General features: G+C 43.9%; 2 protein-coding genes across 2 annotated transcripts; both read right to left on the bottom strand.

The window, feature by feature from the left end:
• Positions 1-208: 208 nt before the first annotated feature.
• Positions 209-3,792, bottom strand: LOC123401242 (zinc finger CCCH domain-containing protein 19-like). The gene is made up of 3 exons (XM_045094992.1): positions 3,574-3,792; positions 2,620-2,730; positions 209-2,300 (listed from the first exon to the last, which is right to left on the bottom strand). The coding sequence occupies exons 1-3, from the start codon at positions 3,697-3,699 to the stop codon at positions 594-596; spliced, it is 1,944 nt and encodes a 647-aa protein (XP_044950927.1). The 5' UTR covers positions 3,700-3,792; the 3' UTR covers positions 209-593.
• Positions 3,793-10,796: 7,004 nt separating this feature from the next.
• LOC123403503 lies at positions 10,797-26,065 on the bottom strand. Its single transcript, XM_045097433.1, has 17 exons — positions 25,825-26,065; positions 22,456-22,574; positions 22,244-22,289; positions 21,941-22,013; positions 21,793-21,850; positions 21,276-21,371; positions 21,069-21,186; positions 20,430-20,696; positions 19,847-19,948; positions 19,316-19,673; positions 19,113-19,226; positions 18,291-18,922; positions 17,870-18,063; positions 16,497-16,716; positions 16,142-16,261; positions 14,991-15,758; positions 10,797-14,342 (listed from the first exon to the last, which is right to left on the bottom strand). Exons 1-17 carry the CDS (start codon positions 26,017-26,019, stop codon positions 11,232-11,234), a joined length of 6,591 nt encoding a protein of 2,196 aa, XP_044953368.1. The 5' UTR covers positions 26,020-26,065; the 3' UTR covers positions 10,797-11,231.
• Between the last annotated feature and the right edge of the window lie 1,742 nt (positions 26,066-27,807).

Here is a 27,807-nt window from a genome sequence, read left to right as displayed (position 1 = left end):
GTGGCCTTCACAGGTGAAAAGGCACCAGTTGTGTCATGTTTCCTAGAAAAATATGGTATCTGGTTCAGATTAAAATGGTTCTCTTAATTTGCATACAGCCCCAACTTGAGAATGACCAGATATTAAAAGAAAACATATCGAAATACAAATATTGCAGCCAAATGGAGGCGATGTATGTTCTATACCATAAGAAAAATATAGAATTGAATTGGCCTGTAACCATCTTATGCACTAAAGAATACAAAATAGAGGTACAATCTGTGATCTGTTTGTTCATCATCAGTTAATAATAATAATGTTACAACAACACAAGCAGGGACTGAGCGCACACACACATACACTAGAATACAACAACAGGTAGCTGCCTCATCTTCCACTGGCAGAAAAACAGGCCCTCCCCCAACTCCCCATGACCTAACTTTATCCCCAATTTCATCTTTCTCCAGACTTTATTAGCCCAAGTCTTCGGCGCGGCGAACTAAAAAGTATCTAGCGCGAAAAAAATACGGATCAAGATTTTTCAGAGGAGCCAACCAGTAGCTCCTCCTCTTTGCTTCAATCTATGAGGGTGTGCACACCCTGCTTATAGCACACTAAGAGATCAGCACGCCAACCTTGCGCGCGAAATCATCGTCGTCCTCCAGATCATCGTCGTCTTCGTACTCCTGGTAGTCGTTTTCACCCTCGGCATTTGCGTCGTCAGCCGCCTCGTAGTCGTATTCTTCTTCTGCTGCTGTCTCTAGGTCTTCCTGCTGCCCCTCCTCTAGCTCTTCTTTGTCTGCATCGCCTGCAGCTTCTGCAGTGTTGTCATCAGCAGGAGACAGACCATCGTCGTCGTACATCACATCGTCTTCTGGGTGGAACTCTTCTTCTTCTTCAACATCCTCGGTGTTTGTATCGAGGATTCCAGAATTGTTCAGGGACTGTTCCACCTGACCTGCAACCTGTTCTTCCTGCATGCTGCCAGAATCGGCAGAAGCTGCCTCTCTTTTCCTCTTCAAGATGACACTCAATGGCTTCGGGCCGTCGAAGGGAACAGGGTCTGGTGAGTCCTTGGCAACTATCTCGGACGTCATACGGGCCGGTCGCGCAATGCGGTCAGCATTCTTGACGGTGTTTTCTCCTGAACTGTAAGCAACCTTCTTTGCTCTCAACTCTGCGAGGCTCTTTGGACCAGAAAAGTTCACCACTCCAGCATCCTCACCGCTGATTGCTTTTACCACTGAACTCTTCAGATTACCAGGAACATCCTCATTTGATCTAGCCTTTAGCCTATCGTGAAGCTTTGCTCGAAGGTCCGTTTGCTTTGGTGGAGACAATCTGTCTCTATGCCCTCTCTCTTTCTCTAGGTGTGGGTGTGGGCCAAGTCTGTCCAGTGATGTCTCCCCTGGAAGTTTTATCCGACCATGCAACCGAGAGCGTGAGAGGCTGTCGTGGGCAGTTCGTTCTTCTCCTCGACGGCGGAGATGGCTGTCGCGTTCATCCTCAGGATACCTTCTATCCCGCCTATCGGGGACCTCCGTCGATCTCGAATCATTCAGCCTTCTTTGCTTCAGTAGCCTGTGGCGCAAGTCTGAACTTTCTGCAGTCACAGGCATCGAGTCTCTCTGTGTAAGCCTTCTCTCTGAGACCAACCTGTCAGATGAGCTTCTGTGTGATGACCTTTCTAGTTCATAGCCACCATGTGCTTGCCTACGCACCCCACTGTTCTGCTCCCCGCTGGCACGCCGGTAACTACTATTGTGGCCTTCCTTGATCGACCGTTCGGCGTCGTCCTCGGCACTGCCGGCAAGCACACTGGAACCAGCAGAAGGCTCCCTGACAAACTCACCCGTCTCCATAACATTCTCAGCAGACTCGGCTTCAACCGATCGGTGAGGCTGGTAACTCTTTGCCGCACCCGAAAGCACATAAGGGTTATTATTCTGATTCTGGTAAATTCCTGACGAATGATAAGCCCTGTTTGTCGGATTTTGCTTCTGAGCTGGTCTGCCATTCTGAGCACCGGCTTTAAGCTCGCCATGTACGACGGGAGTGGTACTCTGCTGGGGTGAATTGTTCGCCTTCGTCCATGAGTTGGAGTTCTTCAGCTGCAAAGCAGGGTTTCCAGCAAACTGCGGCCCGTGTGAGAATGTGCAGAGGTTTCCTTTTGCACACATGCCTTTCTGAAAGTAGTAACACGGGACAACTGGCTTGGCCGTGCCATTGGGCGGAACGGCTTTAGCAGGCACAGGAACCTGCGGCGCAGGTTGTTGAGGTGCCCGCGGAGTCGCCGGTGCTCCGAGCATGTCGTCCAGCGGCTGAAATGAAAAGAAAGCACACTCGCTCGTTAATTATTAGTCGTAGCTGCCCGTGCATCCGGGTAAATGGTCACTATGTGTTTGTGCAGAGCAACCGTTGCCGGCCAGAAGAAAGTAAATTATACAAACATTTCATAGCATACAGCGTTGATTTGTTTAACTGAAGTACTCCCTCCGTCCGGAATTACTTATCACTAAAATATGTCTAGAGACATCCATTTCTATGACAAGTAATTCCGGAAGGAGGGGGTAGTAAACAAAGTGACTAGAAGTGCTGCAGCTCTGACTGAAGAGATGGAACAGAGGAGGCTGTACGTACCGGGTGCCTGAATGAACATTTAGCATTCGCGCAGTTGCCGTTGAACCAATACCAGCAGTCCCTGGGATTCACCCTGGCAGCGTCGCTGTGACGGTACTCGCACTCGCTCCCCTGGACGAAGTAAAAAAACAACAACGTGTCAGCAGTGCAAATCATATGCTGGTTAGGTTTACCATTGTGCTGAAATACGCAGCGATAACAATCATGGTGACCCAACTCGAGATTTATTTACGCTCCTCAAAGTTAAAAACCAAGGCATTATAGTTGGCCGCGTTGGTATTTGGGCAAGCCGAGAGTATGTTGGTGTGACAGTTGGAAGACTATATGGCAGTAACTAGAGTTTATGGAGAAGCAATGGTAGACCTCTGCGGGTGCACCGGTGTGCAGTAAGTAATAACTAGAGTAACGCATAGAGAAATTAAGCAAGATGCAGGTATAAACGGAGGCCGAAATAGCCACGGAAGCAAGATTCAGACAGAGGTATTGAGTGCGAAAACTAGGTTAGGTACAAATTAAGCAAGATTTAGAGAGCGTGCAGTGATGCCCAGGAAGCCCTAGTTTGTGGCGGCGGCAATTGAAGGGCGTGACTGCATCAGCTTGTGTTGAAGCAGCAGATCTCGGCTGAAACCGTCGGCACCGAGCTGGGCGGAAGGGCAAAACCAAATCCAAATCGTAGGCCGGGCGAATCGGCGAGGAGGGAGGGGGGGCGGGCGGGAAGAGGATGATAGGATAGGGTAGGATAAGGAGAGCCCTGCGGCCCAGATCGAGACCGCACCCAACGGCCCACCGCCAGCCAACCAATTGGCGGCGCGCGAGCGAGCTCGGGGAGAGAGGTGATGGAGGGAGGGCGGCGCGGCGAGGCGAATTATGCATGTATCCATGTATGGATGTGGAGGGGGCTGAGCGGAGCGGATGGGAGGGGAAGGAAGGAAGGAAGGAGTGGACGGGAGGTACCTTGTTGCAGGTCAACGGGGATGCGAGGTAGTAGATGCAGTCGGTGCCCCGGCGGCGGCGCGCCTCCTCCTCGTCGGCCGGCGCGTGCGTCGCCTGGGACTGGGCGGCGGCGGCGGCGGAATCCATCGCCGCGAGGTCGAGTCGAGGGAAGAAGCAGAGGAATGGTTGAGGCAGGACCTGGACCTGATTTATTATTTACCACAGCTGAAGGCAAGCTGAAGCTCAGCAGCTGAGCTCACTGACTTTGTTGGTCTGTGAGACGGGACGGCAGGATCTCATGTGAATCAACACTTTTGGGCATCATCATCCACAATTTTTTGTTTTCATCTTTTGGCTAGTAAATTCCGGAATCGACCTTTTTTTCAAAAGAACAAATAAATCTGACATTATTTTTAGTGTCCATGGTGATGCCTAAAATTTCAGCGGGCCTACACCATCAGCTGACCCGTTGACTCGCTCACGTGGCAAAACAACCACACGCCATGAATCTTTCCGTCTCTCATGCAAACCAGACGTCAGGAATGTTGGGTTCAACAAAACAGACCAGTTTTATTTATTTATTTCAAGTATAAGGTCGATTTCGAAAGTTGTTAGCATAAAAGGTCAAAACAAAAACAAAATCATCCCATCACCATTGCAATGCCACTCTGGACGCCGTTTCTTTCTTTTACATGTGACGTCACCCCCTAAAAATGCATCATCTCTACTCCTAATTAAGAAGTTGGGTAGCCTGATACACAAGTTTTTTTCGTAAGCGGGTTTTTTAGGGCCAAGCGAACCCACAGTGGTGCAAACTGTGCGGTTCGCATAGGGCCCAAAATTCGGAGGAGGAGGGGCACAAAAAATTAGATAGGCTTAATATTAGAAAAATAGCGCATTACTGGATCAGTGGGTCGCTGGTCGCTGCTCCTGAGCCGACGAGGGTCAAAGGCACAAGGCCATTGAGGCTCGAGCCGTCGAGCGATGATAGTTGTGTGGTTGTCGATGTCGCTTCGCTCAAAGAAAAAGGTCGAAGGCTCCGTTGTTTTCGGATCGGGATCAGTAGAGCACGGATATTGTAAAAAAGGAGTGTTGCGTCGCTGCCCGCTGTTTCTGGTTTCCATCTCGATCGTGATGTTGGCTATAGGTACTAGATCATCGCTCTTCTTGTCGGCTCGTCGCCTAGTCCCTCGTCCTCGTCTTTTCTTCTCGTGGTTCATGCGGTTGTGTCTTCGTTCCTGCCGCCGTTCCTTCCTCGCCTCCTTACCTCCTTTCTTAATTTTCAGATTTGTTGACGTCGTCATCTTATTAGATTATCAGTGACCGACTCCAGTCTAATTAGGTGATCGGACAGGACCCAAAAGTAGCTGAGTTAAATGGTTCGTCTAATTATCAAACATTGACACATGATCTTCAATTGATATGAATGTGGATGTTCAAATAAATATCAAGCAGGAGTCGAATAGGTATGACTTTTTTATATGTTCAGTTGTTATCCAAGACATTGTATTATATACATTATAACATTTTTTCTATGAGATACATATACATTATAATTGCTCGTTATTTTTTGGTAAAATAGGGCCTCAATTTTTAGTTTCGCACAGGGTCCAGATTTTGCCGACTCGACCTTTTTTTTGGTTTTTTCCATCCCACCTCCCACCATTCCCTCCGGCTGGTTTCCTTTTCTATTGGTTTATTTTTCTCTCTACTCTTTTCATTCAAATCAACACTTTCCTAACATATGAAAGAACACATATCTCACTTTTCTAAGTTGTCAAATCTCACTGATCTCTCTAATTAATGCAATTTGTTTTATAAAACAAATGATATTTTTTTCTTTCAAATCAACATTTTCCTAACATATGAAAGAACACAGATCTAGCTTTCCTAACTTATCCAATCCCACTGGTCTCTCTAATTAATGCAATTTGTTTTAGAAAACAAATAACCTCTTTTCTTTTAAATTAATATTTTCCAAACATACAAAAGAATACAGATCTAGCTTTCCTAACTTATCCAATCTCACTGGTCTATCTAATTAATGCAATTTATTTTAGGAAACAAATAGTCTCTTTTCTTTCAAATCAATACTTTCTTAACATACGAAAGAACACAGATCTAGCTTTCCTAACTTATCCAATCTCACTGATCTATCTAATTAATGCAATTTATTTTAGGAAACAAATAGTCTCTTTTCTTTCAAATCAATACTTTCCTAACAACACCAAACGAGGCATCACGTTAATCTTCCGAACACCTAAACCCTAAAACCCTAAAACCCAAAAATAATTTCATTCAAAAAAACCCAAAAATAAACAAAATCTGAAACTCTTTAGTCCCGGTCCGTGTAACGAACCGGGACTAAAGGGCCTGCCCCTGGGGTGCTACGAGGCGCCCACGTGGAGCACCTTTAGTCCCGGCTTGGAACAGAGCCGGAACTAAAGGTTAGGCCTTTAGTCCCGCCCCCTTTAGTCCCGGTTGGTGAACCGGGACTAAAGCCCCTTACGGGCCGGGACTATAGGCCATGTCCCCACTAGTGAGAGTAGGATAATGTATAGAAGAAAAATGCAACCATGGTGCGCTCCTTCTTTTTTTTTTTTTTGCTTCATCTAGCTTTGTTTGAGGGACCACGTGAAGGCCACTGTTGAACACATATTTTTTCTTTATAAAAATATCACATGGACGCTAGCATCAAGCTCACTCTACACCACACATATGTACATATGTATAATCATCATGTGCGGTAGCTTGTTAATCATTCTCATGATTCTATTTCTATTTCTACATGCACCATGCCGACATCGCAGCAATCATGCATAAAAAAAGATTATATATGTATGTTCTGAATATTATGAACTTGCTGTCACTCCTCGAAATAACCACAAAATATGTATTTTTTCATTGTGGAAAACAGATCTTTATTGTAAAGGTTGGCTGGAAATACAAAGCACCCCAAGCATAATACACATTACATCAGGGCCGTTGAATCACCGAACAACCTCTGTCCATATCGCAGCCGGCTTGATCTTGTCGATGAAAGTCGAAAAATCTTCATGCATATATCACTAAGGACCAACATCCTTCCTGGAGCCGCAGTCGTCGCTGATGATACCCTTGAACCTAACACCAAATAATCTCGTTGTTGCGTACGCACGACGAGAATCCCTAACCTGGCCGCCTCCAGTTTGGTCTTCTATTCTAACTTAATCCCATCATTTTCTGTTTGGACTATTCCTTTCTTGTTAGTTATCATGATGGATCCCATCAGGCCTCATGTTCGGACAGAGAATTTTCCCATGAGGTTCAGTTGACATATCAGCAGCTCGTATATGGCCAATAAGCATTGACCAATAGTAGACTGTGTGCACTAATTACTGATTCAATTTCTGTTGATCATGTAATGATATCTATTATGTTTTGATTTTTGCACGGGGTGAAGCAAACACTTATTGGGAGGTACTCAAATTTGATCACTTTGTTGTAGAACCATGGTGTTCATTAAATAATTTCTTGACTAATTTTGAATCTTTGCCAATAGTTTAACATATTTTCAAATGACGCCTGCTGGGCACATGACAATTATGTGTGTATGAATTAGTATCATGTTGCTTGACATTGAACTCATAATCTTTTTTCTAAACAATGTGCTTTGTTTCCTGTCAAAATGACCATTGGTATTTGCTTTCTAGAAATCTTGTATGTTGCTTATGGTGATACTAATGTTATCTTTCTCGGGATTAGATTATGATCTTGAAGTTTACATGACGAGTATGTAATCTTCTCTGATAATTAAAATGCCACACAGACTACTTTTTTGCAAGGATTGAATTTTTTAATGTTTTCAGTATTTGTTTTGATTTTTTTTAGTCAACACGGATGTAGATGAGCTTGACCTCAGAAATGATTTTTTGCCACTTATGCCTTTTTACACTTGCATGTGTAGCTTCTTTTAATTTTTTATGGCATTGATTCTTGTTTTTTAAGTCTTTACGTGTGTAGATTACTCCTGCGGTGAGCTGGCAACTGGTGAGTCCGAGTGTGTGTGATGCCTTCTCACGGCATCTTGCCATCAATCTAGGTGGTCATTGGTCAATATCAAGCTTGACGAGTAATTCCTGAAGGTTGATGTACGCTTCCGTTGCGTCGCTGACCGAGGCCCGATCTGTGTAGGAAGCTGCTATTTTTTGACAGATTGGCAATGAGACACTTGGATAGGAGAAAAGAAGCATGAAGAGCATGAGAGATAGATGTTAAGAACTTAAATAATGCACGCATTTACATATTTCCTTGTGATTGTAGTATGTCATCAGAGTTTTCGTGTTGGTTGTACTATTGAATGTTCAAGCCAGTCCTAACTCATTACACCGATCTCAATTTTCTGTCATGCTCGGAGATTTGATTTGTGACTCTACAAATCAAAAAGCATGTCTAAGGCTCAAGGTAATGTTGAAACTTGGAGGCGATCAAATCCTATGCTTTTTTAGTTGCAAGAGCTAAAACTGACGTTACAGACATCTTGTCTCTAAAATTTCAGTTTATATTTATCTGTGATGGAGACAGGGGGCGCAAAAAGCTCACACGGAGCTTGGTTTGTCAAGCTTCTTTCTATTCTCAAGGAGGTGAGGAGTTCTCTTCATAAGGAAGATGATAGCCTTGAACCCAAGCTTCCCATTCATAGAGAAGTGCTTGAACGCAAGATGCTCCTCCAAGTCATTTGACGGATGCAAAAACGACTTTTTATGAAAGTGACCTAATGGTTAAATGTTTGGCATTAAGCATACCTTTTTCGTAGGTCTTTTTGGGGGGTTGGGAGTAGTATATGTTGTTTGGGAGGGCCTACTTTTTTTAGAAAATAAGGTTTTATTCTTTTGTCTCTATACTTATCAGAGTTCAGATTTATTTTCAGTTAGTTGTGAAAGGTACTTCTTAAATTTCCATTCAGCTATTCACTGCCAAAAAGACATCAAAATAATATTTCGAAAATTAATAATATAATAAATTAAAATATAAGATTTTGAAGAGGGCTTGCTTGCGGCAGTGTGAAAAAGGATGAAAGGAAATGAAGGGTAAGGAGAAAGAAATGTTGCAAGGGGGGAGGGGTTAAAGAGATACCACGGTTTCCTAAGAAGAAAGAAGTAGGAGAGCTAATCAATTTGTCTTGGAATTGAAACCATGTCTTATCATACTTAACACACATTTTTAATTATAACAACTTTTTTATGTCTTTATGTTGATCTGTGGCAATGCACGGGTATTTAGCTAGTAATGTATAGAAGAAAGATGCAAACATGGTGCTTTTTTTTTCTTTTTCTTTTTTTGCTTCATCTAGCTTTGTTTGAGGGACCACGTGAAGGCCACTGTTGAACACATATTTTTCTTTATAAAAATATCACATGGACGCTAGCATCAAGCTCACTCTACACCACACATATGTACATATGTATAATCATCATGTGTGGTAGCTGTTAATCATTCTCATGATTCTAGTTCTATTTCTACATGCACCATGCCGACATCGCAGCAATCATGCATAAAAAAAAGATTATATATGTATGTTCTGAATATTATGAATTTGCTGTCACTCCTCCAAATAACCACAAAATATGTAATTTTTTTATTGTAGAAAACAGATCTTTATTGTAAAGGTTGGCTGGAAATACAAAGCATCCCAAACATAATACGCATTACATCAGGGCCGTTGAATCACCGAACAACCTTTGTCCATACCGCAGCCGGCTTGATCTTATCGATGAAAGTCGGAAAATCTTCATGCACATGTCACTAAGGACCAACGTCCGCCCCTGGAGCCACAACCGTCGCTGATGAAACCCTTGAACCTAACACCAAATAATCTCGTTGTTGCGTGCACGACGAGAATCCCTAACCTCTCCGCCTCAAAGAAGCTGGCAGGAATCTACGACCGAACTTAAGTAGCCCGGAAGACAGTAACCGCAATCACAAGGACCACACACACAATGGTCCATTATTACAAACTTTTTACAGCATATATATCGGAGATGCTAGCAGCGGAAGACATGAAATACGGTAGAAAGTAGGAGCACGTGGTACTGTATGGTGTATGGTATTGTCGCTGCTGCTGGTGCTATACGTATGGCCGATTGTTGAGGCTGAAAGGAAAACAAAGAAAGTAGCCTCACTTGTTAGTTACTCCCTTCGTCCACAAATATAATACCTCATCTGTCCCAATATAAATGATTCTGATTCAGTATTAAGTTAGTATAAATTTTATGTTAGATTCATGATACTTTGTTGAGACAGAGGGAGTATGTTTTAACTTGTATGCGAATCGGATGTATATATGCATGTTTTAGGGTGTTTGTTCGTTTATTTCAGTCCGTATAGTTTATGTTAAAATGTCTAAAGCATTTTATATTTCATCGCCGGCCGGGGCCTGGGAATCCATCGTTTGTCAGCTCCTCCTCGAGCTCTCCAGGGGGTAGGGTGTAGTAAAGGCATAGTGAGGAAGCAGCCTCAATTTATAGTTGCAAAATCCTTCTCCTACTCATGCCACGCGTTCGTGTTGGTCCACATGTCTTTATCTTTTCGTTCCATTCCGCACGTGTGTTTTTTCTTTTCCCTCCTTTCACACACACACACACGTCTACTTGAAACAATTAAGACGTTGCAATTCTGTATTTTTGGAAGGAAAATGGTTACTATCTATCGACTGATTTTGCCTCCCCGTAAGCCCCCTCTCTCGCATGCCAGGAGGAGGACGTGAGGTGCTACAGTGCCGGAAGGATCAAGGCACGTCGGCGGCTGAATATTCATAGTCAACATTTTAAAAGTTTGGCTCATAGCACGTGGGCGGCTGAATATTCATAGTCAACATTTTAAAAGTTTGGCTCAAGGCACGTCGGCAGCTGAATATTCATAGTCAACATTTTAAAGGTTTGGATCAAGGCACGTCGGCGGCTGAAGTGGTTGTTCGATGGTCTCAAAATCTCAATGTAATTTTATGTTTGAGATATTTTGTACTTCCAATGAACATGAACTTTTATAATAGATCTGATATTTTCTAAAAATAAAAAAGATAAGAGGATATAGTAGGATGATGGATACAAGAAAACTGGAAAAAAGAGTGTGCCCTCTTTTTTCTGCTCTGGCTTTGTTGAGAGGCCACGTGAAGGCCACTGTTGAACACATTTAATAAACAAAAGCTCTGAATATTGTGAGCTTGTCACTCCTCAGAGACAGATAATCATATGAAAAAATAACAATGCAGAAAAAGGATCGAGGGTCCCGCTTCGTTTGGGATTATATATCGTCATTTCACAAAGCAAAAGATGACCAAAAAAAAAGATTTACACATGCATGAATACTGCTCCAGCCAAAACAAGGAAAACAAAAGGAAAGGATTGCCAACGACGCTACTGTACACTGAGCTCAACTAGAGTCTACAGCTAACATCCATATATATCATCAACTCCGCACCTAGGCCTCAGGATATATATAAATACAGGTTTCAAAATTCAAAAAAAATAGTTCGCCCAGTTCAAAACTAATCGAATTGTCGCTTGGATGCACCTCATCAGCCCTTTCAGCCAGGTGAACTAACCATCTTTAGCAGCTCCTATAGATAGATGTACAAACCACTTTGAGTTGACAAACAACAGCAGCAGCATGATCCTGCGCTGCAATGCCCAGAACGTCTGCTACCCGATGTTGGCCACGAACGGCACCAGGCGCTTGTGGTCCCGCTTGCGGCCGAGGGCGCAGGTATCAAGGACGCGCCCGAGAAGCAGCCGGGTGTTCTGCAGCGCCACGTCCCGCGCGACCAGCCCAGTGTCCACAGGGGTGGCGACACCGGCGCCGCCCTGGGCCGCCATCATGGACCCGAACCCCGACCCAGCGGCGTACTGGAGCGGCCCGCTCCGGGCCTTGAACGACGACTGCGGGAGCAGCATCCTCTCGAGCACCTTCTCACCTGTCATCATCCCGTGGCTGCCACTGTTCTCACCCGACAAGCCCAGGCTGTCGTCGCTGCCGGACGCGCCGCCGCCACCGCAGCTCCGCAGCAGCGCCTCCAGCACGTTGAGCGCCTCGGCGCACAGCGCGCTCTCGACGAGCTGCGACACCACGTTGTACACCTGGGGTATCTGGGACGGGTCCACGGGGGTCTGCTGCAGCAGCGACTTGAGCATCAGGAGCACCACCCGCTGGTAGTCCAGAGGGCCCCTCTCCAGGAGCCTGAGGAGGTGCCCGAAGGCCAGGGACGAGTGCTTGGGGAACCACTCGGCGCAGATCGGCGGTGAGGCACGCGCAAAGAGATCCTCCAGGGAGATGATTTCCCCGTAAGAGTATGATCTGAAGACCTCGGCTAGGACATGAAGAGATTTCACACGGCACCATCCTGAGATATTGGATGCCACATAGTAGGCCTTCTGGTTCTGTTCTTGTAGAGGTGAGGCTGACCCTAGGGAAGATACATCCTTGGTGAGCTGCAACCCGAGCCACGGAAGAAGACCTGTGATGTGCATCAGCAGCCTTGTCTCGGGATTCCCAAATATAGAATCACATGTGGGTATCGTGATCCTAGATAGCACCTCAATCGCAGACCCATGACTGGCGCTGGACATGAGCCCTTTCAGTACCAGCGGCTGCACGCCTTCAAAAGCAGGGACTTTTCCGGTCTCAGTGACAGACAGCAACCTCTCTGAAGTAGTTCTCGACTCCAGCCTGTGGAGGTCACTTATGTAACCATTGACGTCGAACTCATCACGGGGCATGCTGGATAGTAACACATTTTCAGTTGTCCGGTCACGGAAGGTCAAGCGATCAATCACCCTACAGAACAATTCAAGCACTTGGCAGTAGATGTGGACAAAGTCGGTATGCATCAGCGCCACACAGCCCCAGAACAGCTGCGGGTAAAGTATCACCTTCTCAGACTCCATGTTCTCAACCATGACTTGAAGTGTCAGCAAGTTTTCCATCGCAAACCCCAAAACAGCCGGGACAGGGTTACCCAAGCATCTGTGGACGCACCTCAGAAGCAACACACAGCTATCACTCTTGACACTAGGACGCAAGGCACGATATATCTGGTGCGATCGACAGGCCAGGTGACGGGATGTGCACTCCATGGCCCACTTAAGTGCTTCAGCCCCCCAAGTCTCACGAAGATCCCCCTGGAAGAAAATTGCACTGACCATGCTTTGTACGAGTGCTGACAAGAGTGAAGTGCTAGGAAGCTCAGTCCGGACAAGGGTAGGATCCTCGTTCTCCCACATCAGGCTGCCTCTTTTAGACTGGATGTATTTTATCAAGCTCACCACATGCTGTTTATTCTCCCTTTCGCTGCTTTCAACCTCATACAGTTCAAGATGCCGGCCAGCAAGCGAGTAGAGGAGATTCACCAGCAAATCCTGGCAATGCTCAAGCACAATGTCTTCCGAGCTATCCATTGAAACACACGTGACATGGAATAACAGAGGCAAATTTTCACGGAAGTCCTCATCATTTTCATAAGCAATTTCAGCAAGGAGAATCAAAGCAATGTCGGCACGTGAAAGCAAGTGCTGGTGGCCCTGTAATGCAGATTGGAGCTCATTAGCATTAATCCCATGAATTCCACTGCCCCCTTGATGCAGAAATTCATCGTTTGAATTTGGGGTGTCAAAATAGTAGTCTCCACTATCCCTGGAAACATGACGGCTCCTCAGATGACCAGCCGAGCTCCGGACACCCATCAACGGTCCTGACATGTTCATTAACGCTGGAAGGAGCTGGCCTGACCGGCCTGTAGTGGGGTTTGGGATGTTGGTCACTTCTGGGGCCAATGGGCTCAATGGGCCAGACACACTTCGTCCAGTTACCGTCGATGTCCGCCAGCTCAAGTTCCCACTGACATTCCTGATTGCACCATCAAGAGAACCACGGACAAGCAGGGGGGACATGTGAGGCTGGCTATCAATTACTGATGATACCTGAGAGGTAGTAGGTCCTTGAGAGAACTCTAGCACAACATTTGCAGAAGCATCAAACTTCCCAGGCCTGATTGGTTCCTCGTTGTCTTCAAGCATTCTCTGAGATAACTCACAGACCAAATGATCAATGGTCTGCTGTGGGCAAATTCGAGCTAGGTAAAGACTGACACGCTTGGCAACTGAAAAGTACGTAGCGAATGCACCAGTGATCTCTGCTGATGGATTGGCATCGCAGTCCTCTATCCCTCTGGTAATCAAGAAGTTGAGCACAGGGATAATATTGCGAGTATTGCTTGCAACGGTGCTCCATAGTTTCTCAATCTCATCAGGAAACTGATCACCATGCTTCCATGTCACGTAATAAAGACTTTTCAGCAATCTCTCACTCCACCCAGATTCCTTTAATCTCACAAAGTTGAGATTTTCTATCCAAGGAGCCATGCATGTGAGGACCTGATGCTGTGCTATAATGTCCACTGCATCAAGCTGGCGCTGCATAATTTCCTCGCATAGATGCTCACTGAGTTCAGGATGGTCCTTGGCAAGCTTTGAGGACAGCTTGTACTGGAATTGTTGGTACGAGTCTGGAAGGTTGCCAACAACAGATGCCCGATAATGTCCGATGCCATCAGCGTCATCTTCAGCCCATTCACGGAGAGAGAGTGTCTCCAGCATCTGGAGGGCACTGTCACGGATAAGTTTTGTTTGATCAACCACCTTGTAGAGGATCAAGCTTAAAAGTCTCTGGATCTCACATTTTGGAATTTCTTGACGCATGTAAACTTCAGCCAGAACACTGAAATACCCATCCGCTATTGCAGCGTCTGGAGAGTAGCACTGCAAAGATCAACAGATGATTGAAACCATCAAATTTAACAGTGATGGCAAGCAATACTGTAAAAACTATAAGCATAACATCCTAGAAGGAAATAACCACTTTTATATGGAACAGCTCAAGCTTAGGGTATCCCCTGAATTATTTGAGTTCCTAGACGCTTTTATATCTTCCATAGTACTCCCTCTGTTCACTTTTATAAGACATTTTAGACAACTGAAATTCAACTGTTTTGGGTGTTGTCTTAAATGTCTAAAACGTCTTACAAAAGTGAACGGAGGGAGTAGCTTAAATCGTATTGTATTTTGCTCTGCTCACCCCACCCCAGGGGCAAAATGTCCCTGCTCTTGTAAATAACTTTCCCTTATTAATTTTAACACAGTAGGAGCCACCTCTCCTGCTGTTTTCTGTTCAGAAAAAAAAATGAATAGCACCATCCTAAGCTGAACAAGATAAATCAACAAGATAATGGTCACCAAATAATTAATAGGCCAGTTTGAGAAGAGAAAATCAACATGAATGTATATTTTTTGCAGCAAATGCAACTAAATGGCTAATCTAAAGAACACACCATGTGTAACCAGTGCAATTAGTTCATTTGTTGCCACACAGTCAGAAATATAAGACATAAAAACAGAAGCAGAACTTACCTGGTCTATGCAAGCAGGGAACAAATCCAAATTTGTCTGCAAAATATTCTTCAACGCAGTTTTTGCTAAGAGAACTCGAAATAGACTAGCCTTTTGTTTGTCCTTCCCACCAAAGCGTCCTCCATCGGTATGCTTTGAGTATGATGGTGTTCGAGGATCTACTGGTGAATGCCCAAAAGGTGCTCTCAGAGCTGGTTCCCCGAACAAACTATTGATCCACAATATTACACGACCTGACATCTTTCTAGCATTATCATCAAAACAAGGACCATAAAGCAAAGAAGCAATAGCATGCATGGAAGCCCAATTGATGGCTTCCAACTGCTCAGCCATTTCCCTGTCAAATGCAAGCTTGTCGAGTGATTCCCTTGACCTATTATGTTGAGTGGCTTTATATCGCTCAAGTTCACGGCGATAATCAGTGCCGCTTTCCTGCCCCCATGAGCTGCCAGATTCATCACTCCAGTTAAGGAGAAGATCGAAAAGTTTCTTACGTATTCTGTTGTCAAACCTCTCGGACCTTGCATCAACAAATTCAGGAGCTAGATATCTTATGACAGATGCTAATGCATATCGGAGAGGCTGCAAATCCTGAAAGCCATCAGATGATGCCATGTTGATTTGGCGGTATGTTTCTTCAATAAACTTTAGAAAATGTAAACGGAGAACCGGCTTCCGAATAAGCATCCCAGGCCAAATCTTTTCAGCTATCATTCGATGTATGTTTGCAACATGAGTGCGCAAATCCTCACGGCGGGACCTAGGATTCTGCAGAGGCAAACAGATCAGAAAATAACTACAGTGAGAGAGTATGCATTATTGTGCCTTTTTTAAATGTTGATGTGCTTGTTCTTGCATATAGACTAAGGCAAAAAAATAGAAATATAAATGATTTGTGCATTTTACTATATTTTAACAAATAAGTTAGAATATTGGGCATGGAATATGGTCAAAGAGAAATGAAAGAGCTTATTAAGCTACATAGCTAAAATCATAGCTATGTAAAGCCAACTGAATCAAATAAGGTATGTCATCAGAGAAGTAAAGGTCAGGTTTCACTGATACGGAAAGGTCTACCAAATATTTGACCTCGTAAGAAGTTTAAGGAATAAAGAGGCAGTGACTTCAATGAATCCAAAAATTTAATGTACCTTCCATTTTGATTTTCCTTCAGTTTCTGATGAAACATCCTCAAGAAAAGATGCAAGTTCACCAAACATGATTTCACATACTTCTAGATGTGAGTGCCCAAGTGCAGCCGTAGCAGCAAGCTGCAGAAACAAAAATAAAGCAAAATGATAAGTCAATTCATGTATTGATGCCATAATCAACTAATCATGTACTATGTTGAAATGCTTGACTAAGATTCAATATACAGCAAAATGGCATTAATACTTTTTATCCATAGTCTGTTAGCTCATGATTGTTCCACAAAAAGGCATTATAGTGAAAAACTAGAGTAATATGCAAGGTGGGTTTGACCACTTGGAAAAATAATCATCTTACTGCATATCCTTCTGAACCATGGCGCAGAGATGGGAAAATTGTATGGAAGATGTCTCTCGCTGCTTTGGGGGTGAATTCTTTGTTATCAGGTGGGCAAGAGCATGCAAATGTTGCATATATCAACCACTGGTCAAGCTTGGCCTCAGAATCTTGTAATTGCTGAGACTTTCCACCTAGCTCGGAGGGAGTGATCTGATCAAGTCTCCTAACGACTTCTAATCTGTTGAGTCACGAAAGAAAGTCAATATGAAGCCCAGCCAAATTGTCAAATCAATGCAGAAATGTGAGTTGTTTATGAAGTGAAACTTAACAGCAGTACATAAACTTTTTAGATAACTGCACATCTTCATGTACCGTCCTGAAACAAATATACACCTTTTTTGGATGCAACCCAATGGTTCCCGGGTCTCTAGAAAACTTCCGGAACCAAAAGCTCTAGAATGAAGAGAAAAAGGAAAGAAAGAAGCAAGGTCACATTGATCATTGCTCTTGGTAGTGACAGAAACTGACACTGGTCCTTGACCTTGATACGAGCAGAAAACTGACAATGGTCTACGAAGTAAGAGAAAACCCTGACATCTCATCAATTCTTCACAAGCCCACACTATAATAACATAACATACTTCAACACTCAACCATCTTAGTGGAAACTTGAATAAAAACTAATCAATATTTCAAAATGACTCAAGCTCTAAGCGTTACACGATCACATAAGAGCAGTAGTTCTGATATTACCAAACTGTACAATGCATCTTTAGTATTGGTTTCTCACTTGACCATCAAATTCAATAAAACGACATACTAATTTTTTACACCATATAGTATATTTGTTTTTATAAGCTATTCAAAGAAATATAAGTCATCTGCAGCAACACATTCCTATGCTAGTTTGAATAAACAAATTCAGTAAATAAACCAAAGTCAAGGGCATGTGTCTATTGGGTGTCTCAAGCTCTCATCTAGTCAACCCTCCATCTAAGGAGATTTTAACACAACTGGTCAAACTCCCCATCTAAGGAGGTGAGCTGCTATTCCAAATTTCTTGCTGACAGAATTCGGAAAGAGAAAAGGCCCTACTGTAGTGTTTCCATAGTGCAGAGAAGCCTCTGCATAATGGAACACACAACAGAAAACTGACGTGGGAAAAATAAAAATAAAGATCAACTATAGCATATTAACAAACTAAACCATATATACAACAACAACTCTACGGCACAAGCGCACAAGATTACGAGAGACTGCAACCATGTGGTGTGGAATAGGGTACTGACTTGTAATTATTCTCTCTGCATGAACGATATGGTGGATAACATGATCACACTTTTCTTAAAAAATATATACAAAAAAATAAAGAAGAAGAGCGGAGTTCTTGCCTTGCAATATGCACAGAGGCAGGGCAAAGTTCAGCCGCATATTTCACAATTTCACTGAGGTAGCGGGCCCATCTGCTTTTATCAGCGCTCTCCAAGATGGATTGAAGTGTCACATCAGAAGGGATGGGATCCATCTCACGTCTCAGATCATAAGGTCGCCCTGGATCCCAATAACAGCTCTGAACAATGTCTTCCTGCAAAACTATAAATATTTACTTATCTGGTCAAGCATGAAAAGGTTCAATGACAAGTTTCAAGGCTCTGTTGGGAATGTGCGGGTATCGAAAACCGTAAGAATATTAGAGGAAAGAAACATCGTAACTAAATATTCAAGTTTCAAATTAAATTGTTGCATCTCAGACAAGTCTTCTGACAGCTCAAAAAAACTTAAATCCAACAAGCAATGATACAAGGAACTCACCCCATTCTCCTCTATGATGTCAATGATAAAAATTGGTTCAGGTTCAAGTCTCAGTTTATTGTCACCTTCATTTGTTGAGTAATCTCTCAGATCATTCTTTAGAGACCGAACACATCGCAATAACTCCAGAGCTGTAAGCCGTATTTGAACATCAGCAGAGCTGAGAAAGACAAGACCAACCGCATCCATTTCCCAGGCACGGAATTCAGATATATCTTTGGACTTATGAAAAGGAGATGATCTCTGTAGTGTATCGCCTCCTAGACTAGAACGTTTAAAGCTTTGCATATCTTTTGCCAGAAGTTCCTCAGAGAGGCAAGCTCTCCACAACCGCATAAGCTCTACTAGGCGTCCCAGTGAATTGAGAATCAAAATAGGGAACTCATCGGGGAGTTTCAGGATAAAAGTAGCCATTCCTTTCAGCACAGCAAACCGACGATCAGGTAGAAATCGTACGATCCTGTTCAAAACTAGCACGGCTTCTTCACGGACGACAGGGTCAATACTTGTCACATGTTGAGGTATAATCTCAGTCATTCTATCATTACGCCCCACCTCTTCTATCAAGTATGGTATACATTTAAGCACAGATCTGAAGAGTGATCCCTGAGATTTATCCTTTGTTACATTATCTGACAATACGATAACAGAAATCAGGGGTAAATATAGCAAATGGATTACAGAATCTGCTGCTCTCTTCCACAATTTTCAGTTTCAGTATTGTCCAAAAGAGGTCCAAAATAAATACATAGAAACAATAGCACTTGGCGGTATTTTGAACATTTGCTACATATGATGAATTGATGATAAGTAGCAACATACCAATTGTAGCCTTCGATGATGTAAGAAGGGCTAGGCTATAAGCCTTGCTACAAGACCTTAATATTGACTCGATGGCTAACTTGACTTTTGGAACATAGTGGCCAATACCATACACTGAAAATACAGAAGAAATATACTGTTCACCATATGGTGACAAAATAATTAAGTTTGAAAAATTGATACTGCTGCCAAAACCATGTTACCTTGGAAAACGTCCAAGCCAATTTGTTGATTTGATGGAGAAACAACAATCTCAAGCAAAGCCCTAAGACCAACAACCTTTGCTTCACTTAGACTATCTGGTTTCAACAGTTCAAGTATCATATGATTCATTGCAAAATCCAGGTTGCTCTCAGCCAAGGTCACACAGAACTCAACAAGTTTATCATGCTGGACATCTTGAGTCAGTAATCCTTTCTTCAACACAGTCAGCAATTGAGAGGTCACACTGTCTAAATAGTCCCACACTTGATTTCTGGGCTGATAATCCGCATAAACGTTTACATAAAATTTTACCAGCCGGTGGAGACAATCTAGTGCCATTGATCGATGATTCTTATCCTGTAAAATAAACAGCCAATCAGATGTATGCTTCATGCAGCACAAAGGAAGAATGCAAGTTTCATAAACAGAATCTCTATTATAAAGGGAAAAGAACAATACAAAATATTGATCAGTAAGATGGTATGAGATGATAATCCTGTTCTCATAATTAATATGTAGACATAAATTACCTTAAGATACTTATACAGGATCTCCAAATGCTGAGAGAAGTTAATGTTGAACGTCTGGGAATCACCAAGGCAAAGAAAAAGAGTGACCAGTGGAAACCCAACCTGCAAATAAGATTCAGCATCGAATATAAATAGGAAAATATGTGCTGCAACAACAAGTCAGAAACTACCATGTCACGAAAATAATGAGTGAGAGGAGTTATTGCCGTAATAGGCGTAATTCATCCACAACAGTTAAAACAACTTAATCCACACATAACCAAAAAAATCGTTAACACACTAAAAATTTAAAGAACATTAAAAAGGTCTCAGTCCTGTGTCATTAAATTCTCATGCCAGCAAGCAAATAACATGTAAAAACATTTGAATAAACTGAGTGATTTGATTGATTAAGGAGTAAGATAAAGAGTTTCGGACCATTTATGGAATCTAATATTTCTTCCAATTGAGAAGGCGGTGATCACTATCTAAGGTAAAAACAGGAACAATTGAAAGTAAGAAGTGTAAAGACAATGTTGATCAAACTGATAATGCAGGTTCAACTGTTCAAATATAATTATTAAATAAAATGCCATCAACTTACAGCAATATGCTTGCTCTGCTTATCCATCCAATACATGAGCTGCCCTCTTATTCGAGTAACAGCATCATACCAAAGTGACAGTGCAGGTTCCACACCTAGTGGAGGCCAATGATTTTTGCCTCCCTCGGCAAGTGGGGCCAGTATACTTGAGAGCATGTTGCACAAAGCATGTTGCAGTTCACTCTTTCTCTTGTTTGGAGGTCGATTTAGAGGATTTGCTTTTGCGATGAAAGATACTGAAGCATTCAGCCCACCCTCCGTCTTCACCTGGACAAATAAATTAAGGGAGCAACATAAGCCATCATAAATTTTATGATATAGATGCACCATACATGGCAGAAACAAAATCAAGGCATTCCATGCAGTCTTGTTATCCAACCAAAAAGTTCATTAGAAACATACATGATTCGGATGCATCTACTTATTGCTCATGTTACGGTTTGGTTAGCAGAATTGGAGCACAGTAGCATGCTAGGGAATATAATTCCTAGGAAGATCCTTTTTAAAAATAAATGAAATGGGTACAACAAGTTCTATATGTGATAACAGAACATATCACATTGGCCATGTCATGCCCTTTGAATCCTTATGAACTGGGACAAATATTGAAATAATGGAGTAGTCTGTGCATAATCGTACCCCCAGTTTGAGGTAGCGCATCCCATTAATAATGTTGAGTGTCTCACTTCTAGCAACAGGAGTATCAACACGGCGATTATTAAGCTCAATAAAAAACCTCTCGGTCACAGAACTAAACCTGCATGAATAATCAGAGTTCTCAGTAACTTAGACAGAGAGATAAATGTCCCTCTGATCCATGGCAGTAGGACACATTAAGAAACGTACCTGATGCGTGATAAAGCTCCTAAAAGTTGAGCAACATGATCTAAAAGAAGACCTCGCAGATCAACCAATGAAGGATAGTCTACTTGGCTAACAACCCTGGAGAATGCAAATAAGGTAGGGAGGGACTCAGCATCTACAAGTACATAAGTTTCCTTCTCTCTATTTTCAGGGTGATAAGTTTCCTTTTTATGGCACATGTACAAAAAAATTGAGGAACTTGGCACATGTAAAAAAAAATAAGACAGCATATTGGTGTTGCATACACATATTATTTATGTGCTGTTCCAGTGCTCAAACAATTGGCCGAGCAGCCTATTAACTGGCTGATTGAACGGTCACCAAGTTGAATTCAGCATATTCAACGCATTTTGTTAATATTTTAGAAGGGAAAGTTTGTGCTCATTTGCTAAGAATTAGATGTTCAATGTACAGCATTCTGCTTTAAGATTGCACAAGCTGGTATTGCCATGTTCTTACCATACAAGAAAAAGCATTTAAGAAGGCAGTAAATTCTCACCTGTCTGCATTAATTAGCCAATCAAATACGAAACTTTCCAAGCCATTCCAAAGTTTCTCTGGGCAAAATAACGCATAAGTTAGCCAACTATGTTTAAAATAATTAATTACGCAAAGACCTCACACAAACAACGGCAAAAAGAAATAACCTGTGATTCCCTCTTGTGGGCAATACTCAGCAAATCGAATGCAGGCTGAGCTGAAAATGCACTCGACAGCAAGCTGGGTAAAGGGAAGGGAAATCCAGGAATATTTTAGACAGGAGAATGCATTTTAAAATATATAGGGAAAGAACAAGTTTGAGAGATCAAGGATGAAAATGTTTGCTAGTGACAATCTCTAACTATAAGATAACCTATGGAATGCATATTTGGTGATGTTCATTGAGCATACAACCTAAGAGAATGTTGTTTTTTGTAAGAAAAAAAATAGATGGTCGGTTGATAACAGACCTTCTTTTGATATGTTGAGGCATCATGAGCACCTTTTGGCGATTCACTGTGGAATAGAGGTGTACAAAACTTCAGTGAAAAAAATAAAATACTGCAGAGAGTTTCTAGAGTAGGAGTAAGCAACAATGCTTAAAGCTCGGTGTAAAATAAATAAAAATCTTAAGTCTACCAGGTTGGAAAATTTTCAATAGTTATGATGGCGATCAGTGTACCTTTCTCTCCACCGAAGAAGAGCTTCGAGAAGAGGTAGAGGTGTGTGCCTTGCGACCATGGCAAGTGAATCAAGTACTTGCTCATAGCTTGGGTCAGATGGCCGTAGGTATTGTCCATCCTGCTTATTAAGAAGAAGAAAATTAGTGTTGCATGATTATAGCATTTTCTCTGGGAACATAACACGCAGCATCCTGCTGATGTGGATGATAATGAAAGAAATGCCTAACGTTTAACAGCGGAATGCACAGATATAGTAGATCATCAATGCTTTCCAAAGGAGCAAAAGGCGGAAATCGTAAAGCACAACTGAAATTAGTCTCCGAGAGAATTGATCAGGGCAGCATTTCCACCATGTGGGCAGGAGGGAAAAGTGCGCATAGGTTAGGCCATGAGCTAAAACCAAACTCAACCGCGGCACGACGAACCGAGTAATCATTGCTCTCCATACGAGCACACGAGAAGAGCTGCTGCCGCGTCACACGCGAGCAGGAGCAACTAAAATCCCAGCATTTTTCTAGTTGTCAGACCTCTGGCAAAACCTAATCGACGCTGAGCATTTCAGCCGTGTGGGCAGGGAGGGGGGCGCACGCATACGGAGGTTAGGTCAGGAGCAAAATCTAAATAAATTCAAGCGCGTCGGCGGATTGTGCCGTGGCGACGCCGGCAGGGGCGAACCTAGGGGGGGCAGAGGTGCCAGTGCGGCTGTCGTTGACCTCGCGCGCGAATGGGGAACGGGCGGAGAATCGGGGAACGCGGGAGGGGAAGGGGGGGTCACCTGGGCCTGGGCGGTCTCGATGCGGCGGCGGGCGAGCGGGAGGAAGCGCGCGAGGAGGGAGTCTACGATCTGCCTGGCGGCGCCGCCCGCGCCGGCGTCGTGCGCGGAGGAGGCGGAGGAGAAGGCCCCCGCGGCGTGCGGCGTGGGGGGCAGCGGCGGCGGGTAGGAGACCCCCGCCGCCGCGAGCGCCGCGGCGGCGGCGAGGTGGTGGGAGGTGCGCGGGGTCGCCAGCTCGCCGGCCCGCCGAGATCGCGTCGGAGGAGGCGCGCCCGCGTCGCGTCCGTCCCTCCCCTCTCCTCTCCTCTCCGTGCTCCACTGTCAGAGGAGAGGGAGCCGAGTGTGTGACGACCCTCCTCCCCTCCCCTCCCCTCCCCTCCCTAATCTAAATCTAATCCATCGATTCAGGTTCATGTTAAAACACTCCACTCACTAAAACCACATGCTCCTTATTATCATGTGTGTTAAACTTGTTCTTCATGTGCTCCTACATACATGAATAAACCATCTTGCCATCCACATCAAGCAAGTATTAACCATCATCATTGTGTATTGATTGACTACTCTCCTTTCTCGAAACAACAAAAACATCGTACCTCCGCGTAAATCATGTCGTGGGATGAACTGGATTACGGAGGCCCGGGTTCGAATAACTTGCCCCCTTTTTCAAAATCTTTTCAAACGTAAAAATGATTCAGGCGAATCACGATCCTAACTAGGTAACTCTGATGCTGGAAAGGAAAGCACGGAGACAAACCAACAACAAAGTTTGTTGTCGTGGAGCGTAAAGACGGAGTACAAAGGCCCGGGTTCTAGTGACCTGCCCTCTTTCTGGAATCTTTTTAAAAAAATAGTAATGGTTCGGATGAATCCTGGTCCTAATTAGGTAACTCTGATGTTGAAAATAAGAGCGCGACGACGAACCAGCAATGAAGTCTGTCATTGCGTAGCGTAAGTCATACGATTTTCTGCACCAAAAAAGATGTCGCTCCAACCGGTTCCGAGAGAGATGTTGTTGAATACCTGATATGTAGAGACACTAGTGAGCACGAGCTTTGGAGACTATGAGTTGCTAGCGGCAACGAATGTCGAGTGTGTCACCGCGTAAATCGCTTCGATGACAGTCAATAGCATTGCAAACTTATGGGGAAATAAGTAAAGGCAAATGAAGGTGTGATGTGATGTAGCCACACGATGAATAAGGGTGGTCCGTGGACTACACTAGGATTCGGCCCATCATTTCCATAGTTGCAAAAAAAAAACGTCGAGGCCTTAGCTTCCAACGGCCTAAGACCATCAACGAATGAGCTTTCAACACGGCTAGTTACTTTCCTTTCTATACCCTTGTAAGCATACATAGTTGGTCTTGATGTCTCAGCTTCCTACTTACATCTCCATAGGGAAGCAAGAAAGCGATGGATGACTGAGCACTAACAATGAACTGACAGACGGGCACACAACACTACCGGGTTGAAGGCAGGGCAGTCCTCGGTTGTCGTGGACCAACGAATTGTGAAGCATGGATGTCGCATGAGTTAATTGCAAAAAACCACCACATTAAAATGAAGGATTGCAGAAAACACTGTTCTACACATTTGTTGCAGAAAACACACCAAAGCTGCCTAATTTGTTGCAAAAAGCACTAACTCATCTGTTGGAGCGTCTTAAGCATGATTATGACATGTAGGGCCCATTTTTGGTGACGTGGCATCACGGACCCGTCACTAACGTCGTCAAACATTGCCACTAGCGGTTGGACAGGGAGAAGACCTATTCACATGATATTCATATCCTATAAACCAAATGAGGCCATGACATGCTTTGATAAAATTTATTGTTTTTGTCGTTTGATAAATTATATGCTAGTATATTAATACTGGTAGTGTAATTTTTTATGTCCATTGGACCACCCTCATTCAAAACCCTGCTATGTTACTGAATGCACACAATAATTTTTAAGATGTGCATTGAAGGCCATGACATTAATTAACAAGACATATGCTATGACATTGACAAAGTAACATTATATGAGTTAGCCGGCCTTGAATTTGGTCCATCAAGCAATGGTAAGACAATCAATTTAGCCATGGCACGAGAGAATCGGGGGATGATACCTTGCACATGTAGTTATTTATAACTCGTGTTTTTTTATTGCTTCGTGTTGCTTTGAGTTTGGTTGTTGAATCTATGGATTTGTGGATTTTCTACCGCATTAGCCTATCGCGGCAACGCTAGTAGGTCAGGTGACCCCGCATCAAATCAAACTAATCAAGCGATCCATGCACGGCTAGATCTGGAGCGAGAGACAAAAAGAGCGGACAAATCTGAAAAAGCATGAGACAAAGAGAGCAGACAGATTTGAAAAGCGAGAGACAAAAAGAGCGGCCAAATCTGAAAAGCATAAGACAAAGAGAGCAAACAAATTTGGAAAGCGAGAGACAAAGAGAACAGCGAGATCTGAAAAGCGAGAGACAAAGAGAGAGGCCAGATCTGGAAAGCGGGAGACAAAGGGAGCGGCCAGATCTGGAAAGCGGGATACGACGGAAGCGGTCAGATCTAGAAAGCAAGAGACAAAGGGAGGGGCACTATGGGGTACCTGGGCCTGGGCGATTTCGATGCGGCGGCGGGTGAGCGAGAGGAAGCGGGCGAGGACGGAGTCGACGATTTGCCTGGCGGCACCGTCGTGCGGGGACGAGTCGTCTGGCATGTCCGAAGTGAAGAGGAACTGGGGCCAGTATGGGACCTCCGTCGCTGCATCAGCGAGGTGATCGGAGGATCGTCGGGTCGCCATCTCGCTCGCCCGCCGAGCTCGCGACGGAGGCGTCACGTCGCGTCGATCCCTTACTTCCCCTCTCCTCAACGTGCTCCACTATCTGTTAGATCCGAGTATGTGAGACCTTGTGCCTCTGCTTGGTTTGGTCAATCTTAAAACGCTCCACTCACTAAAACCATACACTCCACCCCCACTTTACGACTTAATCCCTTTCACCTTGCTTTTTTGCACCCACCCCCTTGGGTTCACCTTTTTTAGGGTTATACCTTTTGTTTCTTAACTCAATGGGTAAACATACCGTAGATTAAGTTAGAAATTACCACTTCCCAAAAAACTAATAGAATTTACCAATATATCTCAATAAATCAAATATTTTTCTCCCCTTTCCACCCCATGCATCCCGTGTAGATTCCTTCCCCATCATATGGCCACCAGACAAAGAGCACGCGTGGCGCCGGTCAAAGTAATCCAGATTGTCATTGTCCAAGTCATCGCCGACTCCTTCCGCCAGGAGCGGCATTCCGGAGCCAACATTGTCCTCTCGGCGTGCATGATGTGCTAAAGGCCTCTAAGGCGTGTGGTTATCTGAGGTGCACCCGCGCTATGGGGAATCCTCGATGTTGGACACGTCTTCGGAGACCCTGCTGCGGAGGAGTGGACGAGTGGCGACGATGCATCGACAGTGCCTTCGGAGGGATCACATGTAGCATGCAAGTTGTGTCGATCGCCATGGCCGCCTAAGTAATTTCTTCTTCTCTTCCAAGCAATCTCTATCCATGATCGTGGGCTCGCGGATCCTAGATCTTTGCTGCATGTGTAGCCTCTGCATCGAGCTTGCAGGAATCTCCCGCCTCACTTCGTGGTCTAGGTAACCCTCCTCTAGTTTAATGGTTGCTTCCACTCGCCGGACACTTGTGAGTTGCGCAAGAACTTTTTGTGGTTGCTACCACTACCACCGTCCATCACACTACGAGAATGCCTTCTTATCTCAATAATTGGTCCCTTCAACAGCATAACCAAAAATTTAGTTCCTTTTTGCATTCTCACTTCAAGAGAATGGCCCAACGAACCAATCTTCACCTTCAAGGAATGTAGGGTTCGACTCTCTGTGACGAGTCATGTGACCCTCTATGTTCCTAACATTTTTCTGTTCACTTAAGCCGCAACTTATGGTAATGTGATACATGAAGAAATGGATGACCATGCACACACTAGTAGGAAACACGGCTTTCGTTCTAACCGGATCAGAACGGTAGTCCCGATAGTGTTACGAATCCGGACTAATGTGAGCATTAGTCCCAGTTCGAACGATGGAGACACGACACGGGGCTCGATAGGCATCAGTTCCGGTGCAAATGGGACATTTAGCTTCGGTTAGAGACACCAACCAAAACTAAAGGGGTTACGACAAAGCGATATGCTTTAGTCTCGATTGGTATCTCCAATAAAGAGAAGAGACACATAGGAGGAATGGCAGTTGATGAAAGAAACAAACACGACTGTTGCCAAAGGCAAACTACACGCGATTAAAGAACAAGGATTAATTAAATCCTAACACTTACCACACATTCCATGAAGTAGGGCTAGTTTTGGGTAATCAACCAAGACGGTAGGAGTAACTACTACAAAAGCCCGTGCGTTGCAACGGGCAAATAAATAAATCGCAATACCTGCTACGCGTGCCGAGTGACGAATCTTGGAAGAAAATGAAGGAGGTCTCAAAGTTAAATATGCGTATAGGAATCAGAATCTCTCAATTCTTTGGTCCAAATTCAAATGTTTTATAGAATAATAGTATTTTTCTTT

The sequence above is a fragment of the Hordeum vulgare genome, chromosome 6H (assembly GCF_904849725.1).
Source record: "Hordeum vulgare subsp. vulgare chromosome 6H, MorexV3_pseudomolecules_assembly, whole genome shotgun sequence".
Taxonomy (NCBI): domain Eukaryota; kingdom Viridiplantae; phylum Streptophyta; class Magnoliopsida; order Poales; family Poaceae; genus Hordeum; species Hordeum vulgare.
This window is presented reverse-complemented; position numbering and strand designations above follow the sequence as displayed.

Excerpts from the sequence above, each read along its gene's own strand:
- LOC123401242 (XM_045094992.1), bottom strand. The coding sequence starts at position 3,699 with ATGGATTCCGCCGCCGCCGCCGCCCAGTCCCAGGCGACGCACGCGCCG. Across the intron at positions 2,731-3,573 it reads CCCCGTTGACCTGCAACAAG|GGGAGCGAGTGCGAGTACCG; the intron begins GTACCTCCCGTC and ends TACTTCGTCCAG. Across the intron at positions 2,301-2,619 it reads AATGTTCATTCAGGCACCCG|CCGCTGGACGACATGCTCGG; the intron begins GTACGTACAGCC and ends TTTTCATTTCAG.
- LOC123403503 (XM_045097433.1), bottom strand. The coding sequence starts at position 26,019 with ATGGCGACCCGACGATCCTCCGATCACCTCGCTGATGCAGCGACGGAG. Across the intron at positions 21,187-21,275 it reads GGAGCTTTATCACGCATCAG|GTTTAGTTCTGTGACCGAGA; the intron begins GTACGTTTCTTA and ends TTATTCATGCAG. Across the intron at positions 16,717-17,869 it reads GCCTCTGTGCATATTGCAAG|ATTAGAAGTCGTTAGGAGAC; the intron begins GCAAGAACTCCG and ends GTGACTCAACAG.